This window comes from Manis javanica, chromosome 9 (assembly GCF_040802235.1).
Source record: "Manis javanica isolate MJ-LG chromosome 9, MJ_LKY, whole genome shotgun sequence".
Taxonomy (NCBI): Eukaryota; Metazoa; Chordata; class Mammalia; order Pholidota; family Manidae; genus Manis; species Manis javanica.
In genome coordinates this window covers 763,311-789,807 of record NC_133164.1, presented here as the reverse complement: position 1 = coordinate 789,807, position 26,497 = coordinate 763,311, and the positions used below count along the sequence as shown (strand labels likewise).

Sequence of the window (26,497 nt, the reverse complement as noted above, 5' to 3'; positions counted from 1 at the left end):
GCTTCATTACATGATGCTTGCAGCCGGCGGAGTGTGTCACACACAGGCTAATTTGTGTACGTTCCATGTAATTGCGATTTTCATTTGAAGCCAGAAGTGGCTCCCTCGGTCGTGTTCAGAGACTTGAAAATCAGCGACTTCTGCCCGAGCCTCTGCGTCTCCGTCCCACTCACTTCCACGTGGACTGGCTGGCGGCGGCTGCTGGCACCACACAGCTGTCTCGGATGCGCAGTTATCCCGCGAGAGCAGCCCCCGCGTCTGCACGGGAGCCGGGCTCCGGCGGGAAGCTGAGCCTGGACGGAGCTCGTCACTGCAGACTGTGGCCTGTCACGTGTGCTGCTGCCAGGAGCTGGAACGCGTCCCCCCGTTTCCAGCACACGCTGGAGCCTCCAGACGCCCCGCAGAGCTCCTCCCCAAGTCGACGCTGTGCCCTCAAGAGCGATTTCACAGCGTGGCCGTGCACGGGGCCTCGGAGGCTAGGACCAACAGGATGTATGGGCCATAAAGCTTGCTTTGGGGGCTTAGCCAGCTGATCGACCTGCAAAGGAAGACGACTGGCTGAGCTCCAGGAGGGGTCTGCCTGGGCCTTTGCTCTGTGAGGTGGGCGGTTGGGGCTGGGCTGGGCTGGGAAGTAAGGAACGCGCAGGAAATATCCGTCTGTCTTCAGATAAGACCAAGCCTGGGAATTGCCTGGTGAGGCTGGTGGAGATGCCGCAGTCTGTCAGATACTTACTTGGCATGCGTCCTACCTTGCGGTGCAGAAGTGCCATAAGGATTTTAGGAGGAATCGTTTTATTACAAGGTTTCCTTAGAGACACACTGAAGCACATCTTGTTGCACATGCTGATCACAGACACTCCCCTCTTCCTTTCAGCTCACAAGATGCTGGCATCGGCTTCATCCTGGTCATAGACCGAAGGCAGGACAAATGGACCTCGGTGAAGGCGACCATCCTGCGAATAGCGGTAAGTGGTGGTGCCCAGGCTCTGTGACGCACACGCCTACTCCTCTCCGGGCGGGGTGACGGCAGCCTCTCTCTCCTGGCGACCTGGCTGCCTGCGTGGGGCACAGAGCCACGGTGTGTGGCCAGCTCGCAGCCCCAGCTGTCGGTGGCCTAACCAGGACTAAGGGGCAGTGGGGGGGTCCACCCCCCAGGCTCTAGGGCACATGTGTGCCTGTCATTCTCAGGTGGGGAGCTCCTGGGGTGCCTGTCAAAATCTGAAAGCAGTTTCACTGGTTTATTTCTGACCACTGAGCATGTGAGGAGCTCAGGACCCCTTGTGTTCACCTTTCGATGGGACACAAGGCCCTGATCAGCTGGAGGGTGGGTGTGTCACAAGAATCTTAAGGCTACAAGTTCAAAACTGTATTGAAGAGCTTTTCTAAGTGACTTTCTCCTTCCCAAGTGGGCTATTCTTTCTTGCGTTCCATGATTGAATCGGGATCCCCAGCCTTCCTGTTGACCCATTCCTGCATTTAGAGACCCAGGCTGCCGGCAAGTCAGTCACCGCCGCAGCGTCCATGGGGATATGTGCGGCCTTCCAAGGCCACCGCCTGGTCAGTGGCCATGGCGGTTTTCGGCCCACAGTCCCCGTTTCACAGGGAGAGTCCCATCCGCAGAAAGCCTCCAGTGTTATTTTCATCAGTAGCCCCCCCCCCCCCCACTGACCATCACGCCAAGTACAGCCCACACTCGCCTCACTGCAGCATCTGATTGTCCACCAGCAGGGTGACCAGGAGGGACAGTGCCTGGGGTCCTTGGCCATGATGGCCCCGCTGCTCCCAAGCATCTCTTAAAATTCAACCCCCAATGGAGTGAAATTCCCCTAACCTCTTGTTGGGGGTCTTGTGTTCAAACCACCTTTGGTTGATGTTTCCTGAGAGGCCGCTGTGCTGTAGGGCAGGGGCTGTGGAAGAACTGATTCCCCACCCAGGCGGCCTCACTACTTCACTCGACCTACAGGCTCCGTTTCTGCTCCACTGTCACAGCCCACACGCTCTGCAAACCTGTTCTGGCCCACTGGGCCACCAGAGGCACCCCCTTTTCTCTGGCCCCACCTGCCACATACCTCCTGTGCCATCATTTACCTGAAACAAATCAAAACACTTTAGAAGGTTTCAAAAGTAGACATGTAATCAGCTTTCCTTCAGTTTAAATTCCTCAAAAATTATGAAATACTTTTGATATGCCATTGCCAGTTAATAGCCAATGTGTCCATTTCATTATTTTAAACTTAAAAATAAATTTACACACAATATCACATGGCAGGCTAAAATAAGAATTAAATTGTGAGCATCACCAGGCCAGGTGTACACTGGACTCACAATGGGCATTACTTAATCAGTAAGTTACGCTCGCTGGATACAAGAAGCTCCAGTCAAGTTGTTGTTTAAAAGGGTAACACTGTTTTAATAACACCAGTTTTCAAATCTGAATAATCTAACCAGTTCCTTTGCATCTCTCCATCATGGATCTAAATGACTGCTAGGGCCTGTCACTGTGTGGCATTGGGACAGCAGCCACCTCTTGGCCACAGTATCCCCCGGGGGGCCAGCCATCTCTTCCTTGGGGAAAGTGCCTCTCTGCCTCTGTGCACACCCACCTGTCCCTGGAGCGCCCTCCCTGGAACCCCGTCCGCGTCTCACCCTTCTGCACCCCTCCCCTGGCCTCCCTGCAGAGCGGCCCCTGCTTTGCCTGGAGTTGGTGGAAAGACCCAGTCATCACTTGTTTGCATGCTGCGGTTCCCTCGAGTCAAGGCCAAACCCTGTCTGCACTCTGGTGGCAGGTGGCGGTGCCCAGCCCAGGGAGGGAGTGGGAGACGGCCTCCCCATAAAGCTCCCTCGAGTTCACCAGTCACTCCTGGTTAGACGGAAGCACTCCCAAGTACAGGAGTGCCTTCTGTGAAATGACGACTCGCTGTTGAAGCCCGAGCCAGGCCTGTGGGGTCACCCACCAATTCCGTGATGCGGTCTGGGGCAGACCTGCCCACAGGCGCCAACCTCTCGGGCTGCCCAGCGCAGTCGCCCTTTTCCTTATCGCTGAGTTCATGGCCAGACGAGTCTCTGGAACATGCTGGCTCTTCTTTAAAACTGTCTCATGAAGATCATAACTGAAAAGTTGGTGTCTGTATTTAATATGTTGGCACTGACTCTCACACAATGAAAATATAGGCTTTTCTATCCTTTTTCCTATAAGTCTCGGGGTTCCCAGTATGGGTTCAGAAATCCCAGAAGTCAGCATTTCCCAGCAGAACTGCCAAACATTGCCTTTGAACTCCAGTGCTTTTTGTTGTAAAAATCTATTGATCGTAGTAATGCCAAAACTTCAAAGCACGTACTCAGCACCTGTGCTGACACTCTAATGTGTGTCTGGCACACCGTACGGGGTACTGGGGATCTAAGGGGCGATGAGCAGGAAGAGCAGAGTGGGGCGCACACAGCCAGCAGGGAAGGGCTGTGGCCAGAGATGCCAGACGAACACACAGGGCAGGGGCCTGAGACCGTGCGGAGAGCTCCCTCGAGCAGGCAGGGCACTGCCAGCCAGGCCCCGGAGCCTCTCCGCACATGTGTCCTTCTCCGAGCCCAGGTGCGGGGTCTCACCTCCACCCCGGTTCTGCGGTGCGGATGGGAGGTGGGAGGCAGCCGGCACGAGTGTCCCCAGCCGGGCGGTGCCTCACCCAGGCCACAGACCCAGACCGCCAGCTCCTGTGGGCCTGTGCTTTGAGCCAGGGGGCTTCAGGGAGGCTGCCACCTGGCGTCAGCCGGGCCGGCACCCCCAAGGGCATGCCCACTCCTGTGCTGGCACTGCATCATGCACGATTCCGCGGGCCTGGCCCACAACTGCCGCAGCAGCTGGCCGGCAGCGGAGGCTCTATGGTCACAGCGTGTGGCTGCCCGAGTCAGCCTTGCAGCTTACATAACACATTTGTCCCGGCCTCATTTCAGCCAGACCACGTGTGCCACCTCCTGAGCTGAGCCCTCCTTATTTTGGGGCATTCCTTTTCTGTCTTGGATGCGTCAGCTTGGCAGTGAGGGGGCAGAGTCCAGCGTTCCTGCATCAGCCTTGCTGTGCTGTGAGCAGGGCCCAGCTGGGGCGCCCGGGGCTTGTGCGGGCTTCCCCGCCACAGGCCCCGGTCACAGCGGGGTCCGAAGGCGGGGGCTTTGTCCAGTCGGTTCAAGGTCTGGACTGTCCCTGGGTGGGTGTGTCTTTTATAAACACCTAAGTACACTCTCCTAGGACTCCATTTATAGTCTTAAGCCTGCCTCCTGTACTGCGTGCAGTGTGTGTGTGTCAGCATCCGGGTGTTGTGACGGAGTACACGTGTTCCTGTGTACGGCCTAATCGATACCCTAGAGCGTGCTACTCCAGCACGTTGCAGTTAAAGTCGTTCTTCATCTACAGGGGCAGAGCTGTGGGTTTTGTGTGTAAAGCCAGTGCCCCCTATGTGTGCAGAAAAGTTACAATATGTTCTGAGGGACTCCGGATTTTTAGGTCATCCAGTAAATTTTCTACACATGGCAAAATAGTGTTGTGTACACAATGCTGGTGAACTCCTACTGTGTGCAAGTTACTAGGCATCTCAGTACAGGGCAGTGAGCCCCCAGTGAAAAGAAGCAGTGGGAGTGCCAGGAGGACTTCCCGGCAGGGGTGACACCAACGAAGAGCCAGAGGGCAAGGAGTTGTCCATAGAGGGGGTGATGAGCAGGCCTCTCGGGACATATGAACAAAGGTGGGAGGCCAGCGGGCCTGGGGTGCAGTTGGGAGCACAGGTGCCTGGGAGGGGGTCGTGTCTCCCCTGCACCCTCACCGAGGGGCCCGAGGGGCTGGTGCACATGCCACAGCTCTTTGGGATGCCCAGCTCCAGCCACTGGGCTGCTGAGCTTCCTCAGAGCATGTCCACCTTGTACAATAAGCACGGCCTGGCTGAGCACAAGGGGCACTTGCTGAGCCCACTCGGGAGGCGCCTTCCAGCCCCTGACGCTGTTGCAGAAGCTTCCAGGTGTCCCTGCACTGCCCGAGAAGCTGGGCTTCGGAGGGACAAGCCACCCCCAGTCGGGCAGGGGGTGGGGGTTTGCCTGTGAGCCCGGCCCCTTCCCTGCACCAGGAAGAGCCTTCATCCCAGACCCTCCTAGCAGTCCCTGCAGTTAAAACCATGGATTTGTTTGGTGCCTGTGCCCCCCCAGCTCTCACTACGTACGGTTGACTCCAACCGAGAGAAGATTTTATTTACAGCTGTTTATACTTGAAATATGTGATTGTACACGTCATCAATACCTCTCACTTGGCTAGGATCTCAGTTACCCTCTGTAATTCAGATTCCATAACTTAAAGCAGAGAAAAGGGGGACAATGACCATATCCTATGGCAATGTCACCCTCAGTGGTGGGCGTAGCCAGGCTGGCGCCACATCTCAGGGTACAGGGGGAGCATCCCACTGCCGGGGTACCGAGCAGAACGGCTGAAGGACAAGGGCATGGGCTCACCTTGCAGGCCCCACTCTCCTCCTCACAGAGCCCCCCTGCCCTGACGAGGGAATCAGGGCGATAAAAGCTATTTTGAAATTTGGAAATGATGACTCATAGTCACCTCCAGAAAGAGGCTTTTGTAGGGAGGTTTTCCTTAAATAGTGGTGGCCAACATCGCAGATGGAGGTGACAGGCCTGCAGTCCACTTGCTGGCAAGCGACCCAGAGCTGCCCTTGGGCTTGCGACCTATGGTATTGTGTCACTGAGTCTCCTTTCTGCTCAGAGGAGCCGGACCGTGAGTCCCTGCCCAGGCCAGCAGGAGTGGGCGCCGCTGGGAGGTGGTCACCGCCGGGTGCTGTGTCACATGCCCTCCCGGGCTGCTGCTGACGGTTGGAGCTCCCAGCAAAGGGGACGGTGGGACATAGGACTCAGGCTGAGTGGGGCCCCATCTGCCTCAAGATAGCACTGCCGAGGCCCGGCCGTGGGTCCAGTGGGTGTTCCTGGGTGACTGGTGGTGGCTGCGGCCAGGAAGACGGCACCCCACAAGAGCCTCAGCAGTCATGTCCATGTAGGTGCCAGCCACTGGGGACGCAGGGGGCCTGTCCTCTGGGGCTGTGGCAGCAGCTCATAGACCTGTGGGGACCCAGGGGCCGTGCCTGGGGGCTGCAGCAGGACGGGCCCCAGCCTGCCCCCACCCCCATGACAGAAGGTCACTGAGCGTGAGTGCCGCCCTCAAGGCCCCGGGAGGACACGCAGGGCCATGGGCATCGAGGGCTCCCGCTGGCCCAGGGCGTGGCCAGGCTACCGGTGGGGTGCAGAGCCTCCATGAGCGGGAGCAGTTGTAAACCGGGACGAGGCAGCAGATGTGGGGCAGGGGTGCTGGTGCAGACAGGCAAGGGGGAGCGGGGAGAAGCTCAGAGATGTGCAGGGCCCGAGGCGGAGCCCCCAGCACGGGGAGCTTCCCTCCCAGGTGCGGGGACGTCCCGCCAGTTCCAAGTGGCCGTAGCCGGGCCATGCTTGGGTGAGGGATGGTGGCCTTGGGTCAGAGGGCTCTGTGGCAGGTGTGAGGTCTGGACAGAAGCGCCTGGGCAGGGGTGGGAGCCTCTTGCTGGCATGTTCACGGGCTTGGGGTCACGGAGTGCACCCTTAGCAGGGGACAGCAGGCAGTGGGGGTGCTAGGGCAGGGCAGGATGGCAGGAACCCTGAGGACAGAGGCCAAGGGGCAGAGGCCCGGGAGGCTACCACGGCCGTACCCAGGGCTCTGGGTTTCTTTGAGGTGTGGGGGCACCTCATTGTCATGACACGGCTCATGTCTTAAAAGGGCCACGGTGGCTCGTGGCACTGGGTGGATAGCAGGGCCGTGGGCGGGGGTCTAGGGCCGAGAGCCCAGGAAAAGTGTATGTGTCGGAGGGTGGGGGAGGCTCTGGACAAAATCTGCGGGGTAGACGGATGGAATTTAGGACTGCCTGTGAGGTGAGAGAAAGGGCAGCCAGGACAGCCCTGGCCTGGGCCGAGCACGGGCACGTCGCTAGGCTTGGGTGGGTCTCCAGCCTAGGGTTGCCTGGCAGACTGCAGCTTTGGCCGTGGGCTATGCCCCATGCCGACACCGCCCTCCCGCACCTGGCCACTGGGAGGTGGGCACACCTGGGCCTGATGGCTAAGGCCAGTCCCAGAGCACCCTGCTGTCAGCTATTTGGACAAGCTGCAGGGACGCGGTTCCCCTGAGCCAGGGCCTGAGCAGCGCTGTACCCGTGTCCCCTCCTAGGCATCAGCTCCTGGGCGCTCCTGCCCCTGAGACCCACTGAGGCAGAAGTTCGGAGGGCTCGGGACTGGCTGACCAGCCTGTGGGGTCCTGGCTGTGCCGTCTGCAGGGCTTCGGGCTGCTGGGCCTGGCCTCCCAAGGGTGTAGCTCAGAGTAAACCTGACTGAACCACCCTCCCCTGCAATGGGCAGCAAGAAGGCTGCTAAGATCTAACGCCTCCTGAGACGTAGGCTGGCCTAAGACGCGGCCCCGTGACTGGCACTGTCCCCAGCCTCATGCAGACTTTGAGTGTGTTCGTGACCCCGAGGGAGGCCCCAGTCAGTAACCGTGTTCCCGGAGTCCTGTTAGTGCCTGGGGATGCGGGGTCCCAGGGATGCCTGTCTTCACGGTCGGGAGGAGACGGCCAGGTTCCCTCCCACCAGCGAGCTGCACCGCCTGGCCTCACCCAGACATGGGATTGGAGCCGCCCCTCCACACCCCGTGGGCTCGCGTCTACCGTCCTGCAGAGACCAGCTGGGGTGCCGGGGTGACCAGGGACAGCCTCTCAGCCAGGACCTCCGGGCAAGTGGGCTTCCCACTTCCGCTCCACACGGCCGTGGCCGCCTCAGGTCTCGGGGCTGTGCCATGCTTCGCTGTATGTCAGACTTAAGGTGCATTTAGCCTGCTTACCCAGAAATCAAACTCAATAGCTTCAAAATTTCTCGTTTTATTAATGGGGCCTCCTGGACTTCAGCATCTGGAAATAGTCTGGCACCTGAGCAGCCTTTTCCTGGCTATGCACCATTGTCACATTTTGGGCGCTTCTGCAAGCCCTGTGCTGAACACTGTGTGCACCATTAGGTCATTTAACCCCCAAGAGAGTGTGTGGGGAAGGCACTTCGTTATCCCTGGTTTACAGAGGGGGAAGCTGAGGCACAGAGAGGTAACCGAGCTGCCTGAGGTCAGGCACCTGCAAGCAGGGCTGGTAACAGTCTGTTCCTATCACTGTTGGGGGGCAGGGAGGTGTGTGTGCCTGGGATAAGCTTACTTTAATTTTTAAGTCATATATATCTGTGTCTATTGGCTCTGTTTATATTTGACAAGTGTCCTGGTTCCCTGGGGCCATCATAACAGAATTCACAGACTGGGCGGCTCACACAACAGGGATTTACTGTCCCAGCCTGGCAGCCAGAAGTCTAGCATCCTGTGTCAGCAGGTTGGCTCCGTTCTGCGGCTCTGAGGGCAAAGCCCAGCCCCCCAGCTCCCCGTGACACCGGCAACCAGGGCCCCCCAGCTTCTCTGCCTCCCCTTTCCCATGGCTTTCTCCACATGTCTGTCCCCGTGGCCCCTTTCATCAGGACCCCAGGCACGGTGCACCTGGTCACTTCTGCAAAGGCCCCGTCCCCACTGCAGTCACATGGGGCACTGCGGTTGGGACACTGGTGCAGCCGCGACAAGCACACAAGTCTGACTCACGTGCACAAGCATCGCGGCAGAGCTGCACAAGCAGGGAGGGTTTTCCCCTTTCCTTCTAAGAAACAGTGGCGCCTCTTAGAGTCCAGTGTCTGTTACCATCTCAATCTTAACACAGTGGTGACGTGCTGGAACTGCCTGACCGGTAAGCTGCGTCCTGTGCCCGGATGGCGCTGTTGGCTGCAGGCGTGCAGAGACCCCAGGCTCAGCCGCCGCGCTGCCCATGGATGTCCCCACAGCCCTTCTGCTCTCTTGCAGGCGTCCTTCCCAGCAAACCTCCAGCTCGTGCTTGTCCTGCGCCCAACGGGATTTTTCCAAAGGACTCTCTGTGACCTCGCCTTCAAGTTCAACCGAGATGACTTTAAGATGAAGGTACCGGTAAGCACACTGCTTCCGCTCCGCAGGCAGAACGGGCCTGACTGCATGTGTGATCACGGACGCGCCCAAGGTACGGCTACAGTCCTGAGCCACTGAGCGGAGCTGCGCCTGTGTGCCGGCGGGAGCTGCAGGGTTGACACACAGTTGACACGCAGCCCATGCAAAGCGCAGCCTTAGATGCGCCACTGTGCAAGTGCATGTGCTTGGTCAGAGCTTGAGCCTAGAACATTGTTACAGTAGGTCAGGCTGAAGAACAACAGTCCCAGTAGGCCGAGAGCCATTGCCTGCCTCCTAGTGAGGAGTAGCCCAGCCCTGCCAGCGCCCAGCACAAGGCAGGGGCCAGGGAAGTGGGTATGAGTGCCCCCTGAGCTGCCAGCCGGGGCCCAGAGGACCAGCCCCACCTCGTGTCCTCACCCCGGGGCACAGCCTCTGGAAAGGGGCCTTCCCTGGCCGTGGCCAGTCATCCTGTAAAAACAGAGTCTGCGTAGAGGTCCGTAAAACCTGTGCTCCAGGACGAAGCCTGTTTCTGAGAGGCCCGGCACCAGCCGCTGTCCTTCCCACTGCTCTGAGCAGCGCTGGGTGGGGCACCAAGCCATGTGCCCCCAGACGGACTTCATTTGTTGTCCGGTGAAGGGACATGCGAGGCCAGCCTGGGTGCCTTGTTACGCCTCCACATTGCCAGCAAGCTGCTCCCGGGGGGGTGGGGGGGTGCGTGCGCCTGTTCCTCGGTGCACAGAGCAGCGGCCCTCAGCCTGGCTGGGGCCCATGTGTGGGGTGGCACTGGGCCTCTGTGGGCGGTCATGCTCTGCAACCCTAAAGCACGGGTTTGGAGTCTTGGGGAAGGTGCACGTGCCCTCGGCTATGTGTCCTGAAAAACCCCCAGTTTTAATAGCCGATTTCCTGGAGATGGCGAATGATGAAGCCGTGGTGTGCATGTGCCTCGTCTGGCTGGGGGCTGGTGTCCCCGGGGCTGAAATGGCTGCTGTGCGTGTGGGTCTGTGCACCGCAGCCCAGCACCTGGGCTATCCACAGACCACCTCGCGGCCCTGGGGACAGTGACATCGGTGTGTCCGTTCCTTTCCTCGCAGTTGGCAAATAAACCATGTTAGCAACAGATCTCTGCAGAGATGAGTCAGAGTTGGCAACAGTGTCTCTGGCCTTCCCGAAAATGGCCCTATTGGGCCTAATCAATGGGTTCTCAAAAACGGGTTTCACAGAATCATCACCAGTGACTTCCTGTCGCTGGCCTGTGTCAGGTGATTCTTTAGATTCATGGAAAGCTCATCTGAGGAGGCCTCTATTAAAGTACATTTTAACAAAATGTTGCGCCTCGGTGCTGGGCACTGACCTCTGACCTCTGGGCCATGGCTGGGTGGGTATGTGGGCTTGTCATGGTTCAACGTGAACGAAGCCTAGACGGGTGTTTGTGAAGAACAGGAACCGCAGGGAGAGGGACTTAATCCCTAGGCTGCCACCGGCCAGTCCTGGTCATACTGGTCGTGAATCGGGGCTGCTGGGCAGCACACGGGCGCTTTCCCTAGAGGAGCAGAGAGACCCAGCTGCTTTCTGCCTTGAATCACCATTTCAGCCTATTTTTTAAAAGAAGATGATGATGCTTTGGTCAGAGGCTCTCAAAGCTGACACTTTGGGCAGAATTACTGGGGGTTGGGGCTCCTGTGGATGGTGGGAGTTGGCATGCCCCTGCCCTGACCCCCCACCCATCAATGCCAGCACGCCCACATTGTGGCAATCGAAGTGTCTGCAGACATGTCCAGGGCCCTCCTGCCTCGGCCCCTGCCATCAGGTCACGGGTGGCCTTCCTCCTCCAGGTCATGATGCTGAGCTCAGTGCCAGAATTACACGGCTACATCGACAAGGCCCAGCTGACGGAGGACCTGGGCGGGACCCTGGATTACTGCCACACCAGGTGGCTGTGTCACCGCACAGTGAGTCCCTCCCATTCTCCCCATGGGTGCTGGCCGTGGGCTGTGGTTCCTGTGAATCCCCAGCTGATCCATAGAATTGTGTCGCATTACACTGCGTTTTCTAAGGACATGTTCCCCTTCACCAAGTTTTCTTTTCCAAGAATGAGGAGATGGTCTAAGTGGACCTCAGTTGTCTAAAGAAATAACAAGAGTAATAAGTTTGGGAGTGGCTTTCTCCCAACTCAAAGACAGAAAAGAGAGAAAAGCCCTTGTGCTGGTGGCCGCAGCACTCCCGACAAGAGAGGCCTGCCCTTAGCACGATGCCAGGGCAAGGGAGCGTTTGCAGAGAGTGCCCAGTGTGTTTCTGAAGGCTAAGGCAGCGGCAGGGCAGCCTCCGCGTGCAGCTCAGGCTTGCTGTGGCCCTGTCCTGCGCTCTGAAGATGCCCCATCTCCAGGCGGGACGTCTGCTCATGTGTGAGCAAAGCTTTAAGGCGCTTTCCCTCCTCCGAAGGCGATCGAGAGCTTTGCTGTCTTGGTCAAGCAGACAGCTCACGCGCTGCAGTGCTTCGGGACCGAGCTCGCTGAAACAGAGCTGCCCAATGACGTCCAGTCCACAAGCTTGGTGCTCTGCACACACACGGAGAAGAAGGACAGAGCAAAGGTCAGTGCGCTGCTGCTGGGCCTCGTGCCTCCACGCAGCACGCTGGGGAGAGAGCCGGCGGGCATCCATAGGGCATAGCGGAAGTGGTTTCAAAGATGCCTTGGGTGCCCGTGAGCTGGGAGATCTCTGGGGGGCAAACTGAAATGCAGTGCCTCCGTGTAAAGCAGTGTGAGGGACACTGAAATGCAGGCTGCAAGACACCCCGTGGTGTCTCTGGCGGGAGCCACTGCAGCACCTGAATAAGAAGGCACTGGACACCTCCTCTGAATGGGTCCCTGGCTGCCTGCCTGCAGGGCCCTCTCCCCAGGGGTTTCTTCTGCTTTAGTGCAACGCAGACAGGCCTCTGCCCCAGGGTTCCATAGATAGCAGGGGTAGGGGTAGTTGCCTTGGAGAGGTCAAAGTAGGGTGGCCACCGTCAGCGAGGATTCACTGTTGCGTCCAGCTTGGTATGCTCTGGGAAAAGTGTGCTCCTGGCCGTTGGACGCCATGGCCACGGCCACTGGTGGTCCTCAGGGGCTGCCCTGCCCAGAGAACCTGTGCCCTTGGCTCCTGGCGGAGATGATAGCCATGGGGGCACACAGAGGGCTGGTTTCCTGTTACCCTCTTGTCCGCTCCCACTGCCCCAAGATACCTGCGGCCCTAGCCCTGCCCTCGCCGCAAGCGGGGGGCACCTCCCTGAGTTCTCCTTCAAACTCAGGAGCCCATGGTCAGCGAGGAGGGGCACGGAGACTTCACCGTGGCTGGTCCTGTGCCCACCTCACGGGGGGATGCCCCCGAGTCTGCTGCTCTCTGGCCCGGCCCCAGGCCTGGGTGTGAGCTGCCGTGCTCTTCCTGCAGGAGGACATGCGGCTGGCAGTGGGAGAGGGGCAGAGCATCCTGGAGGCCATCAGGGGGCCCCTGGCCAAGAGCGCAGAGCAGAGCCTGAACCAGACGCAGCTGGACAGCCAGGCCACTGTGCAGAGGTGAGGGCCCTGGGCAGCAGGGTGGGAGCCAGAGGCCCCCGCTCGAGCTCAGCGCCTCTCAGCGCCTCGTCCCCTCGTCCCAATGGGATACGAGGAGCCGGGGTCTTGGGAAGGCTGCACAGAGGCCGAGCCCTGCCTTGCTGCGTGCAGCAGGCGGCAGCTCACGAGGGCCCGTGGGCCGCTCCACCCTCTTCCCCAGGCTCCTAGCGCAGCTGCAGGAAACCGAGGCCGCCTTTGATGAGTTTTGGGCGAAGCACCAGCAGAGACTTGAGCAGTGTCTGCGGCTCCGGCACTTCGAGCAGGATTTCCGAGAGGTGAGTGTCCCAGGGCATGGAGAGCATGGTGGGTGGGTGGTGCCTGGTGTTCTGGGGTGGCCTGGGCAGCCAAGAGCTGGCATCCAGGGGACCATGGCACAGGCCATGCGGTGTGTGTGATCCACGTGGAGCTACGAGATCCAGCTGGCCTGAGCCTTGGCATAGGTGACTGACAGCACCTCCCTGCCTGCAGAGGGTAGTGCCAGCTGCCCACCGCTGTGCTTGCTTCTGCGCTATGTGTGAGCTAGTCAGGGAGCCTTGTGTGCATTATCCCCATTTGTATGTTCTTTCCTCTGACACGTGCCTGCTGTGCGCCTGGGCACACAAAGATAAGCAGATAAGCTGCTGTGGGGCAGCATGCAGGTGCCAGGTGAGTCAGGGGGACCACCCACAGCTCTAGTTCCCGCCGAGTCCTGAGATGCCTCCCTTTGCAGAATGTGGGGTTTCATTCAGCACCGTTCGCTGAGCACTACTGAGTGTGCTCAGGAGAGTGAGTGAGCCCGTCTCCCTGACTCAGACCAGGGGGCTGACCCTAGGAGCCAGCACAAGCAGCCACGGCAGCCCGTGGAGACGGCCCTGAGGTCCCTATGTCTGTGGGGACAATCTGCCTTCTTACTTAGAGGCAGCTGTAGGTTCGCGTGCAGGATCCCGTGTCCCCTCTCCCCAGACTCCTCCAGAGGCTCCATCCTGCAAACCGACACACCATGTCACAGTGCAGACACTGACAGGGACAGTCGACACACAGGGCGTCCCCACCACCACAAAGACATTTCCCTTTTATAGACACACCACCCATGTCCTCTCCTGAACAACCCCTGAGCTGCTGTCCATCCCCACAGACTTTCATTGCTAGAACGCCCCGTACGCGGGCTCACGCAGAGGTGACCTTTGGGGGTGGCTCTTTGCACTCGCCCGATGCCAGGGATTCACGCAGGTTGCTGCGCCTTCCGGTAGCTCGCTGCTGTTCCTGCTGAGTAGTCAGCAGTGTTCCGTAGAGTTTGCTTAACCACTCGCCCACTGAAGGATGCTAGCATTCCTCCCGGTTTTGGGCGACCATGAATAAAACTAATAGAAACGCCCCTGCGCAGCTTCTGCGGGACATGAGTTCTCGTTTCTTAAAGATAATTGCTCACGAGCATGAGTGCCGAGTTGCATGGTAGCTGCACATCTGGCTTTTAAAGGAACAGCCGACCAGTTACCTGGCAGGTGCCCTGCTTATGCTCCCACCAGCAGTGGGGGGTGGAAACCAGGTCTTCCACAGCCTCCCTGGGGTTTGGCGGGCGTGGCTGTTTATCTTGTGCCCATTTCCAGATAGGTGCACGGTGGCATCCCGCGGCGCCGTGTGCATTCCCGATGGCTGGCAGCAGTGAGCATCTTCCGTGGGCTTATGCTGTGGGTGTGGCCTCCTCAGCGGAGCGTGTTTGCACTGCCCGTTTGCTCACAGGGCTGTGGGTTCAGGCTGCTCACCGTTCGTGTTGGGAATTCTGTGTGTAGTTCAGGCGCCGGCCTTCTGTCAGACGCATGGTTTGGAAATACTTTATCCACATCTGTCTGTTGCCTTTTTCTCCTCTTCACAGGATTTTCCACAGAACAAAGCTTGTAATTTTGATGGCATCCAATTTATCTGTTTTTCCTTTTAAGTATGGTACTCCTGGTGTCAGTCCCAAACCCTAGGTTCCCCTAAGCTTTTTTCCTAAAACTTTTGGAGTTTTACATGTAAGTTCGAGTTAGTTTCTGTGTGAGCTGTGAGAAATAGTTCAGGGCACTTTCCAGTCTCTGGGCATCGGTGCTGCGGCGTCATTTGTGAGGTTGCTCTGCTTTCCTGCTCCGTCGGAGATGCCAGGCACGCTGGTGTGGGCCTGTTTGCGGTGTGCGTCCTGTGCCTCCGCACGCCCTTCCTCACTGCGGTGGGACAGGTTCTGACGTCAGGTGCCTGGATTCCTCCCGCTTTGTTCTTTTTCAAAATTGCTTTAGTTTTCTGGCTCCTTTTTGAAGGCTTCAAAATAATCTCATCTACATCTACAAAAGATTTTGCTGGGGTTTTCACAGGACTTGTTTCAAACCTGTGTTTTGGGGGAAGCCACATCTTTACTGAATTGAGCCTCCCAGCCGGGGAACACACCACTCTCACCATCCATCTAGACATTCTCAGGTTTCCTTCCTCAACGTCACGTGGTTTTCTGCAGACCCGTTTAGTACATGCTCTGGTTTACACTCGCATATTTCATTTCTTAAGCAATTGTAAGTGGTGCAGTATTTTCAATTTCAGCATCTATGTATATCCATTCCCACATATATAGAAATAAAATTTATTTTTGTATGTTCACCTTGTTTCTTGGAGCCTCACTGAACTCACCTGTTGTAGGATTGGTTGCGTGGGTCTCAGGCATCTTCTCCACGGTCAGGCCACGTGCAAACAGGCACAGCTGGGCCTCCTTTCCCGTCTGTACACCCTGATTTTTCATTGTCTTTGCCGACAGCACTGGCTAGAGCCTAAGGGCAGCGGAAGTGGGTGTCCTCGCCGTGCCACCGCCCTGGGGTGAGGACATTGCTTTTCCCTGTCACCCCTGTAGTGCTGGCTGCAGGGTTGCTGTGCAAGCTCAGACCCAGCCGAGGGAGTGTCCCTGCAGCCCGACCTTCCCGGAGGGGAGCTGGGCTTCCCCTTCCTCCCTCCATTCCCGTGCCAGTGTCTCCATGCCGTTTCCCTCAGCCGGCTATCCTGACGTGCGCCCGGGACTCCCACCCCTCCTGTTTCAGGTCAAAGCCGCCTTAGACGCGTTGGCGCAGAAGATAGCGACCTTCACCGATGTGGGCAACAGCCTGGCACACGTGGAGCACCTCCTGAAGGACCTCTCCAGCTTTGAAGAGAAGTCCAGCGTAAGGACGGGGCATGGACCAGTGTGGGCGGGAGACAGCCTGGAGGTGGTGCTCACAGCACCAGCAGGGCTGCTCAGGAAGGCTCGGGATTTGTGCTCTTCCGCCATCTAAGTGGAGGCCCCCCACCCGAGTGATGTCCAGGTGGAGGGCTGGCGCCTAGCCCACCCCTCCCTTTACCCTCACCCCAGCTCACCCCATCCCCCACCTCCACTCTTCCCGACCCTCACCCCAGCCCACCCCATCCACCACCTCCACCCTCCCCAACCCTCACCCCATCCCCCACCTCCACTCTTCCCGACCCTCACCCCAGCCCACCCCATCCCCCACCTCCACCCTCCCTGACCCTCACCCCATCCCCCACCTCCACCCTCCCCAACCCTCACCCTAGCCTCCCACCTCCACTGTCCCAGACTCTCACCCCCCAGCCCCCCACTCCGCCTTCCCCGACCCTCACCCCCCAGCCCCCCACTCCGCCTTCCCCGACCCTCACCCCCCAGCCCCCCACTCCACCCTCCCTGACCCTCACCCCCCAGTTCCCCACTCCACCCTCCCCGACCCTCACACCCTAGCCCCCCACTCTGCCCTCCCAGACCCTTACCCTAGCCTCCCACCTCCGCCCTCCCCGACCCTCACCCTGGCCTCCCCCCTCTGCTGTCCCAGACCCTCAACCCCCAGCCCCCAACTCCGCCTTCCCAGACCCTCAACCCCCAGCCCCCCCCTCCGCCCTCCCCGACCCTCACCCCCACAGATCCCGTGGGACATCGCAGCCTGCTGGCTCTGATGGGCACCTCCTGAGCCGCCCTCTGGGGCTCTCTCTGCAGGCAGCCGTGGAGCGGGCCCGCGCCCTGTCCCTGCAGGGCGAGCAGCTCATTGATGACAAGCACTATGCCGTGGACTCCATCCGCCCCAAGTGCCACGAGCTCCGGCACCTGTGCGACCAGTTTGTGGCCGAGGTCGGGAGGAGGAGGGGGCTGCTCGGCAAGTCCCTGGAGCTGCACGGCCTCCTGGAGGCGGTAGGCCCCGGTCCCGTGCCCCCAGGCAGGCCCTCCTTGCCCCTGCGCCACTCGCTGGAAGCTGGCCCCACACCCTCCCGTCTGAGTGCCTTCCTTGTGGCCGGGACAGTCACAGCTGTTTCTAGAGCTCATTTGCCACAACTAACAATTTCTTTACAAGAACCAGAAACCTGCCACCAAGCCAGCTCCGCGCTTTGCCCGTCCTCCTCCGCGTGCATGGCAGCCTGGGGGCTGTGCCTGGCTCCGTGTCGCTGTGCCCTCTGCAGAGCAGGCGTGGGGCCCAGAGGCAGGAAGATGAGCGGTGCTGACGTTCCCAGGCACGTGGCCGTCCCCGGACCACGTGCGAGGCAGCCGCAGGGCCCAGCAGCGCGTGCTCAGCACAGACTCCTGGACCCGGCGGCTAACGGTCTGCTCTCTTCCTCTGCCACGCTTCCCGTGCCAGTCCATGAAATGGTGTGACGAGGGCATCTACCTGCTGGCCTCGCAGCCTGTGGACAAGTGCCAGTCTCAGGACGGCGCCGAGGCGGCTCTCCAGGAAATCGAGAAGTTTCTGGAGACCGGTGCAGAAAATAAGATCCCAGAGCTCAGTAGGATTTACCAGGACTATGAATCCATCCTTACCCGAGACCTGATGGTAAGCCGGCCGGGGCTTCTCTCTGGCAGCTCACCTGTGCCGAGCAGCAGGGAGCTGCCCCCACAGTGTTGGCAAGACTGGGTCAGTGGCCCTCCGAGGACCCTGGGCATTCGAGAGAGACAGCACAGAGGTCATTAGCCCAACTTTCCCTTCAGTGCAGAGGCGATGTCCACACCTCCTGTGCGCGCTGGTCTTCCTGCCCCCCAGGGGGTCGCTCCCTGCCAGGCGTGTTCTTCATGAACTGGCCGTCCCCGAGGCCCTGTTCCCTGCACGTTCCTCTCGATGCTGTGCTGCTGCCGGGCTCCTCCTCACCCTCACTGCCGGCCAGCTGTCCTCCCCACCTGGGGTGGCCCAGCAGGCACCGCCCCTCTGGGAGGCCCTTGGACACATGGAGGGGCTGCATGTGTCCCCCGCAGCTGTCTTCCTGTGGGCCCTGCCCCCCTCCTTTCCCAGGGTCCCCCCAGCCTCTCCATCCACAGAGCAGGGCAGGATGGCTGCCCTGGGGGCTGGCACTGCGTCATGAGCAGTTGAAACAGAGTTCGTGCTGCCAGGCCAGGTCTGTGCAGGCAGCTCTGTCCTGAACTGCAGAGACTGACCCCTCAGGGCACCTGCTGACCACTCCATCTGCCCTGTCTCTTCAGGAACACGTGCAGAAGGTCTTCCAGAAGCAGGAAAGCATGGAAGAGATGTTTCACCGGAGGCAGGCCAGCCTGAAGAAGCTGGCCGCCAAGCAGACGCGGCCTGTGCAGCCAGTGGCCCCCCGGCCAGAGGCGCTCACAAAGTCGCCCTGCCCCTCCCCAGGTATTTGCCGTCACTGCCGGAGCCTCCCCTTCCCCAGCAGGCCTAGTCCAGGGGCCAGCACCCATTTTGAGAATAAAGTTTTGTTGGCGCACGGCCCACTCATTCATTCAGTCTCCCGTGTGTTGAACGGTTGCAGCAAAGAGTATGTGCCCATGGCCCTGGAATGCCTACTCCCATTGAGGGAATTTCCTGGGCCGTGTGCCCCACTCCAGTCTCCCCCAGACCCATCTGTCAGGGCTGTTGCCAAAAGAGTTCCTTCACACAGCTCTGACCCCAGCCCCTCGGCCTCCACCCCGCTCAGTCCTCGGAGGTCAAGTGGACGCCACACTGCTCCCCGGAGGCCTCTGACCCCTGTGGGGCCTCAGGACAGGTTCCTCTCTGGACCAGGCAGCCTGGCCTGCAGCTCCCCCCTGTTTTCCCTGGGAAACCCTCACCCTTCACTGGGCTGCTTGCTTTTGTCTGAATTAAAATCAATTCTGGGCACTCCTGGAGGCCCTGCTTCTCTCCCCCCAGCGATAAGATGCGATGTCACACCTTCCCCTCCCACTTCTCTCCAAACCAGGCGTCCGGAGGGCTTCCGAGAGCCCCAGTCCCGAGGGCGGCGTGCTCCGGAGAGGGGCCTACCGGAGGGCCAAGGTGAGGTCGCCCAGGCCTTGTGCCAGCCTCTCCCGCACAGCCAGCACCCCGGGAGCGCCCACCAGGCCCTGCACGAGGCTCTCCTGCCTCTCCTGGCATCCTGTGGGGACTGACAGGGCAGCGAGCCTGACGCCAGGGCCTCAGGCTGTGCCTCCTACCCGGAAGCCCCACGGGCCGTGTGCTTGTCTCTTCCCCAGAGCGCCATGAGTGACAGCCGGCAGGGCCGGAGCGGCTCCGCGGTGGAGGAGGAGGGCCTGGCCGTCTTGCGGAGGTGGGTTTCTGGCTTCCCAGGCGGCACAGAGAGGCTCTGGGCAAGACGCGACCCCTCCCAGAGCCCAGCCTCGGTCACAGAGTCTCAATGTAAACAAGCCAGAGTCGGTGGTTCATCAGCTTCCACCCCAAAGCCACAGAGCGGAAGCGAAGCTGACACGTCGCGTGCACACACGTGCGTGCGTAGTGCACCATATAGGGAAGAATGAATATGCCTGTCCTGAAACAAGATGTGTTTTCCTTAGAAAAGCCACATTTTGCTGGGTCCTTGGGTGGGACTGGTAGTTGGAGATGGGTGGGGCCTCCCTCACCTCCTGAGCCCCAGGAGAGAAGGCTCTGTGCAGCCCTGTGCAGGCCTGTGGGCTCACGGGTAGGCCCCTCCTCGGCGGGCTTGGCGCTCTCCACAGGACCTCCTGGCCCCTGGAGCTCTTGCTCCGACCCTTTCATCCCTCCTCACACATCCCCAGCCCTTCTGAGGCTCTTATGGCTCATCAGCTGTGGGCTCCTTGCACAGACACCCTTCCCGAGAGTGACCGGGGCCACATCCGTCCCTGCACACCAGTGCTGATGAGGTCTGAGCTCTGGAGCTGACAGGAGTGTCCCCCCGGGGCTGGCGGTCCCTCCCCGTAGAACTGCCTACCCACTGAGCTGCACTGCTCGCCTTTCCACAGAGGCAGCCCATGATCGTGTCCCCACTCAGATGGATACATAGGGTGCCCTCACGCTGCCCTGCCCTCGGCCCTCCCACTGGGGCGTCCTACCCTGATGCTCACACTGCATCTGTCGCCCCCCAGACAGGAGCGCTCACCTCCAGCTCCTGGTGAGGGGCACCCAGGCCTCTCTCCTCCCTGTTTAAGAGCCCAGACCCTGAGCTACAGCAGGGCCTTGCCGAGGCCAACAGGTGATCTGGAGCTGAGCGCCACAGTGCTCCCAACCAGGGCCCCCTGGGTTCCCCGTGCCATGTGGCCGTGGGAAGCTTGGTCATAGGCAGTTAAGAGGTGGTCCTCATCTGTAAAATGAGGTCTGAGCAGCGGTTTGCAAGCCATGGCCCTTCTGGGCACCATAACATGACAAGCATTTGTCCAGTCACTGCTGCACCCATTGTGCAGGAGGCTGGTGGTGGGCACTGGGCGGCTGTGTGAAGGCCCAGGAGGGACGGCTGGGCAGGAGGCAGGACTAAGTGGGGGGAGCCCTGCAGGTGGCCGGAGGAGATGGGCTTGTCCTTTGCTCTGGACATGGAGGCCCACCTGTGCTGCCTCCTCGGGCGCTCAGGCTTCCCTGCCGTCTCTGCCCCCGCCCACCCCCAGGCACGTGATGAATGAGCTCCTGGACACGGAGCGCGCCTATGTGGAGGAGCTGCTCTGCGTCCTGGAGGTGAGCCTGCAAGGGTTTGTGGGCTGCCTCGCCCCACAGAGACCCCCAGCCTGGGGCAGACGGTTATACCGGTGACACCCCCAAAATGGAAATGGACTCGTGTCTGTTGGTGGGAGAAAGGCTGAGTTCGCTGGGGCGGATTTGCTCGGGGTTGGTGTTCGTGGCGATGGGATCCTGCCAGCCACCGTCACACACAGTCGTGGAGACCCTCGGAAGCCTAGCAGCAGGGGCGTCAGGCAGGAGCACGGCCCCCGGTGTGGGAACACCGGGACCTGGAGCCCCTGGAATGGCTTGGTGCCTGGGAGGCCAGGGGCTTCTGCCTGCCAGAATGTTCTGTGCCCTGACCCAGTGGCCACAGTGGGGAGGTGGTTGCAGTCTGGAGACATTTAATAATTCATCAGGTGCCCACGAGAGGTTTGTCCTCATGGGAGTCACTGAATTACAACAGTCAGAAGGCGGGTGGCTCCTGGCGCCTCCCAGGGCTGGTGCTGCTTGTCACGACTGTCACTAGGGTGGCCAATGAGTAGACACCAGGTACATTGGCCTCCAGAACCGGAGAGGTCGTGTGCCAGCTCGGCCGCACGTGAGCCCGGGCCTCTGGTGGGCAGCTTGGCACTGGTCCCACAGTGTGGCAGCTGCCAGGCCAGATCCTGCCTGACCGCTGTCCACTTCTCCAGGGCTATGCTGCCGAGATGGAAAACCCTTTGATGGCACATCTCCTGTCAGCCGGCCTTCAAAATAAGAAGGACGTCCTGTTCGGGAACATGGAGGAAATCTACCACTTCCATAACAGGTGGGCCTTCCAGATCACGTGCACGCCTGGGGTGCCAGAACCCAGGTGGCCCGGGCCACACTCTGCTGGTGTACGTGGTCCATCCCCTGGTATACATGGCTCTCAGCAGGGACAAGCTCTCTGGGGGTCTCAGACTGAGCAGCGGGCTCGGATGGGCCATGCCCAGGCGAGTATCTGAGCCGGGGTGAGTTACACAGGGGCTGCCCACCCCCAGGGGCAGACGCCTCCGAGCCCTGTCAGTGCCCCTGCCCCACCTTCTCCCTGTCCTGCTGGGCCAGCAGAAGCCCCCCACCCCACATGTGTGCGTCTGGCACTTTGGGGTGACCCTGAAGGCCTCACCACTTCGCAGGACCCATTCTGTCCTCAGGCCCGATCTTGAGAGGGATGCCAGCAGAAGTCCCTTTCCTCAGAGGGCTGTCCGAGGCCTCTCTGCAGCTTCGGGTAACGTGTAGACGGTCCTTGAGTGGGGCTCAGCCTCAGCTCCTTGAGGTGGCAGGAGCTCTGGGGAAGGAGATGAGCAGGCGGCCCCCTGACGCATGCCTACAGGCCCGGAGAAGAGGCCAGCTCGGGCCAGCTCTGGACATCAGGGCTCCTCAGGACCCGAGTCCCACTGCATGCCTCCGCCCTGTCACTGGCACCGCCGCCCGCTCACAAAGGAGGAACCAGGCCCGCAGCTGAGCCCTGCCCCGGACGCAGGCAAAGCCTCCCTTTCCACAGGGGTTGCACAGAACTTGGGAATTAAAATGCGCGAGTGGCCTGGACCCTCAGCATTCCTGGCTCTGGGCTGGGGTCTAGGCCAGTCCTCAGGCACCCAGCCCCTGGTGGCTCTAAGGTGCAGTACTAGTGACCTGATCCCCAGGGGACTCCCCTCCTGGGGGCGTTTACCTTGATAGACAAATGCAGGTCAGCAATGCAGAGGGGAGAGCCCAGCACCCAGGCTCAGGGGCAGTACTGTGCGGGGTGGGTCCCTGGGGCAAAGCCAAGACCCCCAGGGCATCTGCACGAAGCCCACAGAGCTTCACAGGCTCGGGCTGGGCTCTCGGAGCCTCCAGAAGCCTCCTTTTGATTTGCCTCATCCCACGTCTGCTGATAAAAAAGGAGTGTGACCACCGACGCCAGGAACGAAGGGGCCCCGACGGCTCACACCCGCCTGACTGGGCAGCCAGGACCCAGGAGTGTCTGGAGGGGGCTGCAGGCCCCTGGGGTCGGATGGCTTGTGCTTGCCCACAGAATCTCCTGATCTGTCCAGAGTTAGGAATAAAAGCCCGGAAGACAACATCTATTAACGTGTTACAGATACCATCTCATTCGGGTTGTTTGTCCTACAACCTAATGAGAACTCTTGTTTGTCTAGAATATTCCTGAGGGAGCTAGAAAACTACACAGACTGCCCGGAGCTGGTCGGAAGGTGTTTCCTAGAAAGGGTATGTATTATTTTAAATGTATACTTTGCTGTGCCTTAGACGTTTTGGTAGGGCCAAAAGAGCACGATCTTTCTAAAGCTCAGTGATCAGTTCGCAGGAGAGCAGAGCAGCCAGCGGCTTACCAGTGTGAGGCGAGGCCGAACGTCCTCCTGCCGGCGATCGTTCGGGGCCTGGCCTTGTCCTGGCTAAGACCCCCTCGCGCCCCAGATGCTCTCTGACCCTTATCTCACTCCTCTTAGAAATAGGGGGCGCCCACCTCCTTCCAGGGCCGGGACAGTCAGCGCATGCGGGGGCTTGGGAGGCGGAAGGAGCTGCGGGGTGCAGTGCCCCTGCCTTCTCCACACAGCCCCACGTGATCCCCTTACTTACAGTTGCTCTCGATAAACACTAGCTACCCACACGGGAAGCGCAGCTCCCTCACGCGGTGGAGCGAAACACGCCAGAGCTGAGACTTCACCATCGAGCTGGTGTCCAGGGCAGAAGGGAGGAGAGGAGGGGGCAGCGTTTGTCCGGCTCCCCTGGGGCGGGGGTGCTTCTCGCTGCTATTTGGGAATGGGGAGCGGAGAGTCACGCTGCGGGTCCAGATCCTACTAGGAGTGCAGGTTCTCTGTCCCACCTGCCGAGTCAGCGCCTGCAGCGGGGCTGTGTTTTAGCAAGCCGGCCGGCGGCTGGACTGGGCTCCCGTGTGGCGTGCACTGCGGGCTGTGCTCTGGAGGGCCTTTCTGGGAAAGTCTGGGTTGGCCTTGTGCTATTCCTGGCCGCAGGCCCACAGGCCGAGCTGGCCTGGGTCATAGAGGTGCAGGACTCGCAGCTGAGGGGCTCCTGGCGGGGGTGTTCCCTGCTGCCCCACAGTGAGGGACATGGCACCTGAGATGCGAGAGGGGTGCCGGGCTCGGGGAGGCGCCACTGTGGCCCAGAGGGCTGGGCATGGCTGGGAGCTGGCTCTGCCTGGGAGGCACTCCGTCACCTGTCCCCACCCTGGCAGATGGAGGAGTTCCAGATCTACGAGAAATACTGCCAGAACAAGCCGCGCTCCGAGAGCCTGTGGAGGCAGTGCTCCGACTGCCCCTTCTTCCAGGTACGTTCGCGCCCTGCTCAGTTTCACCCCCTGTATTACCACGAGGAACGGGGCTGCCTAACCCGGGGTCTGGTGGTTACAGGAATGCCAGAAGAAGCTGGACCACAAGCTGAGCCTGGACTCTTACCTGCTGAAGCCAGTCCAGAGGATCACCAAGTACCAGCTGCTACTCAAGGTGACCCGTGGCGCCCGCCAGCTGCACCTGAGCGCCATAGCCTCAGAGCCTCCCTCGCCCCACGTCTGCAGGTCCCTGGCTCCTCACAGACCCCTGTGCAGGGCCTGCTGTGCGCCAGCCATTGTTGGGGGCCAGGGACACAGAGGTGAACAGACAGGCGAAGCCCGCCCACAGGGCACGGGCCCTAGGGGTCTGTGCGGAGGCCCTCTGGGGCTGGCCCTCTGCAGGCTGGCCGGGGCGGCTCCACGAGGCCTGAGCGAGCGAGAGGTGTGAAGAGCACCCTCCAACCCTCAGATGTTTGCTTGGGTGCCAGACTTGGAAGGAAAGAGCAGTGGGTTTAGCAGTGGGGAGAGGTGAGCTGCACAAGGCTGTGCACCCCTGAGGCACCAGTCGGGTGCGCACCTGCCAAGTCTGGCTGAGGGTGCAGCTCAGGGCATGTCCTGATTTGCAGTGCCTCTGGGTGTTGGGCCAGGTGGGTGGCAGGCCTGCAGGTATGGGGCAACCAGCCTCCTGAGGTGCTCCAGGCCGGGACCCCTGGGCTGCTCTGCAGGGAGGGTCTGCACGTCCGTGTGCATGCCTGGGTTTGCCCCTGTGGGCTCCATACCATGTGTCCTAGGGTCAGTGCTGGGCACTGGGACAGCACGGGCATCCCCAGCTCTCCAGACAGCGGTGGGCTCAGTGTCAGATGGTGTGTGGACACATGCTTGTCCTCCCAGGAGATGCTGAAATACAGCAAGAGCTGTGAGGGAGCCGAGGACCTCCAGGAGGCACTCAGCTCCATCCTGGGCATCCTCAAGGCCGTGAACGACTCCATGCACCTCATCGCCATCACAGGCTATGACGTAAGGACCCTGCAGCGGAGACAGAACCTGGAGCCAGGCGCCGCACACCCATGGCACTGTGCCACAGAGCTCCCATGTGCAAGTGTGTCACCTGGGGTCTGCAGAGCTGCTCTGACCTGGGGACCTGGGGTGGCCCCAGACGAGCAAGCTCCCAGTCTGCAGGCCGCAGGGCCCGCCTGTGCAGAACAGGCCAGGATGCTTCACCCGGAGGCGCATCTCTGCATAGACACAGCTCCAAAACCTTGGCGCCAGGCCTTTGCCCACGTGGGCATTGTGCTGGTGCCGCACAGGCGTCGCGTGGCACAGTGCAGCTCTCCTCTCTCTGCATGCTGTGGGCGAGTACATGGGCCGGTGGGGGCAGCAGCCGGACTTCTGTGCCCTCCTCTGCGCAGCTGCCTCACTGATGTTTTTGCCCATATAAGTCCATTCAGTGCTCATTCTCAGGTTTTTTAAGATTAAACTTAATAGGATTTATTCCTAGAGCAGTCTTAGGTTCATAGCAAAATCAAGGGAAGGTCCAGAGGGTTCCCGTAGACCCCCTGCCCCACACATGCACTGCCAGCCCCCCACCAGCAGGGACACATGCCACAGTCAAATGCCCATGTGTCATGTCATCGCCCGGAGTCCGTAGCGTGCGTCCGGGTGGCGCTTGCTGTTGTCTGCCCCGTGGGTCTGAACAGGCGCGTGGAGGCCTGCACCCCCCATTGCAGCGTCACAAAGCATTCCGCGGCCCTGGAACCCCAGCCCCACAGTCCCTGCTCCCCACCTGGGCGCCCTGGTCTGCCTCCCGTGTCTGGCTTTGCCTTATGCAGGTGGAGTCCGATGGGGTGCAGCCTTCCCAGATGGGCAGCACGCACACGGGACCCCCACGGCCACCCTGGGTTTTAATGCTCCTCCCGTCGCCATGCGTCCTAGGGAAACCTGAGCCAGCTGGGGAAGCTGCTGATGCAGGGCTCCTTCAGCGTGTGGACAGACCACAAGAGGGGCCACGCCAAGGTGAAGGACTTGGCCCGCTTCAAGCCCATGCAGAGGCACCTGTTCCTGCACGAGAAGGCTGTGCTCTTCTGCAAGAAGAGGGAGGAGAACGGGGACGGGTACGAGAAAGCCCCTTCCTACAGCTACAAGCAGTCCCTGAACGTGAGTAAGGCTTCTTTTCAGCAGCTGCAGAGCCCCTGCGCCGGCGCCAACAGGCCGACCGCTCCACGCCCAGCTCTGGCCCGCACCTCTCGCCTCCAGGTGTGGGCGTCGGGTCTCTGGTGTCCTCAGCCCCCACCCCAGGACCACCCCCATCATCTCGCGCGTGCACCAACACCTTTCTGAGGCAAGGCGGGGCCGTCAGCCTGCCCGCTGACCCCTGCCTCCTGTGCTTTGCTGCCAGATGATGGCGGTTGGCATAACGGAGAACGTGAAAGGCGACCTGAAGAAGTTTGAGATCTGGTACAATGCCAGGGAGGAGGTGTACATCATACAGGTAGGCTCTGCACCCACTCAGGCGGCACGGGGGACTAGGGGCCCCCGGAGGGCTTCTGCTAGGAGCTGGGGTCTAGAGTCTCCCATGGAGTCTGTCGCCTGTTCACTTAAGGGCACTGTCCTGGGCTGACCTGACCCTGAGCTGACCCAGGACGAAATGCAGGGAAGCCCACAAGGTGGGGCTGCTCCA

The 26,497-nt window shown here is 60.4% G+C and overlaps 1 protein-coding gene across 14 annotated transcripts in view; it reads left to right on the top strand.

Annotated features, from left to right (window-relative positions):
- MCF2L (MCF.2 cell line derived transforming sequence like) overlaps positions 1-26,497 on the top strand; it is an 89,046-nt gene that overhangs the window by 53,237 nt on the left and 9,312 nt on the right. For all 14 annotated transcript variants that reach the window (XM_073212341.1, XM_073212335.1, XM_073212334.1 and 11 more), the window contains 20 exons: positions 875-965; positions 8,939-9,058; positions 10,888-11,004; positions 11,495-11,644; positions 12,482-12,606; positions 12,806-12,920; positions 15,678-15,797; positions 16,619-16,810; positions 17,253-17,444; positions 18,086-18,245; positions 18,808-18,881; positions 19,079-19,152; positions 20,459-20,525; positions 21,203-21,318; positions 22,673-22,742; positions 23,728-23,820; positions 23,903-23,995; positions 24,712-24,837; positions 25,753-25,974; positions 26,216-26,308. In XM_073212341.1, the coding sequence (XP_073068442.1) occupies positions 875-965; positions 8,939-9,058; positions 10,888-11,004; positions 11,495-11,644; positions 12,482-12,606; positions 12,806-12,920; positions 15,678-15,797; positions 16,619-16,810; positions 17,253-17,444; positions 18,086-18,245; positions 18,808-18,881; positions 19,079-19,152; positions 20,459-20,525; positions 21,203-21,318; positions 22,673-22,742; positions 23,728-23,820; positions 23,903-23,995; positions 24,712-24,837; positions 25,753-25,974; positions 26,216-26,308 (2,410 nt within the window). The remainder of the gene's footprint in view (positions 1-874; positions 966-8,938; positions 9,059-10,887; positions 11,005-11,494; positions 11,645-12,481; positions 12,607-12,805; positions 12,921-15,677; positions 15,798-16,618; positions 16,811-17,252; positions 17,445-18,085; positions 18,246-18,807; positions 18,882-19,078; positions 19,153-20,458; positions 20,526-21,202; positions 21,319-22,672; positions 22,743-23,727; positions 23,821-23,902; positions 23,996-24,711; positions 24,838-25,752; positions 25,975-26,215; positions 26,309-26,497) is intronic.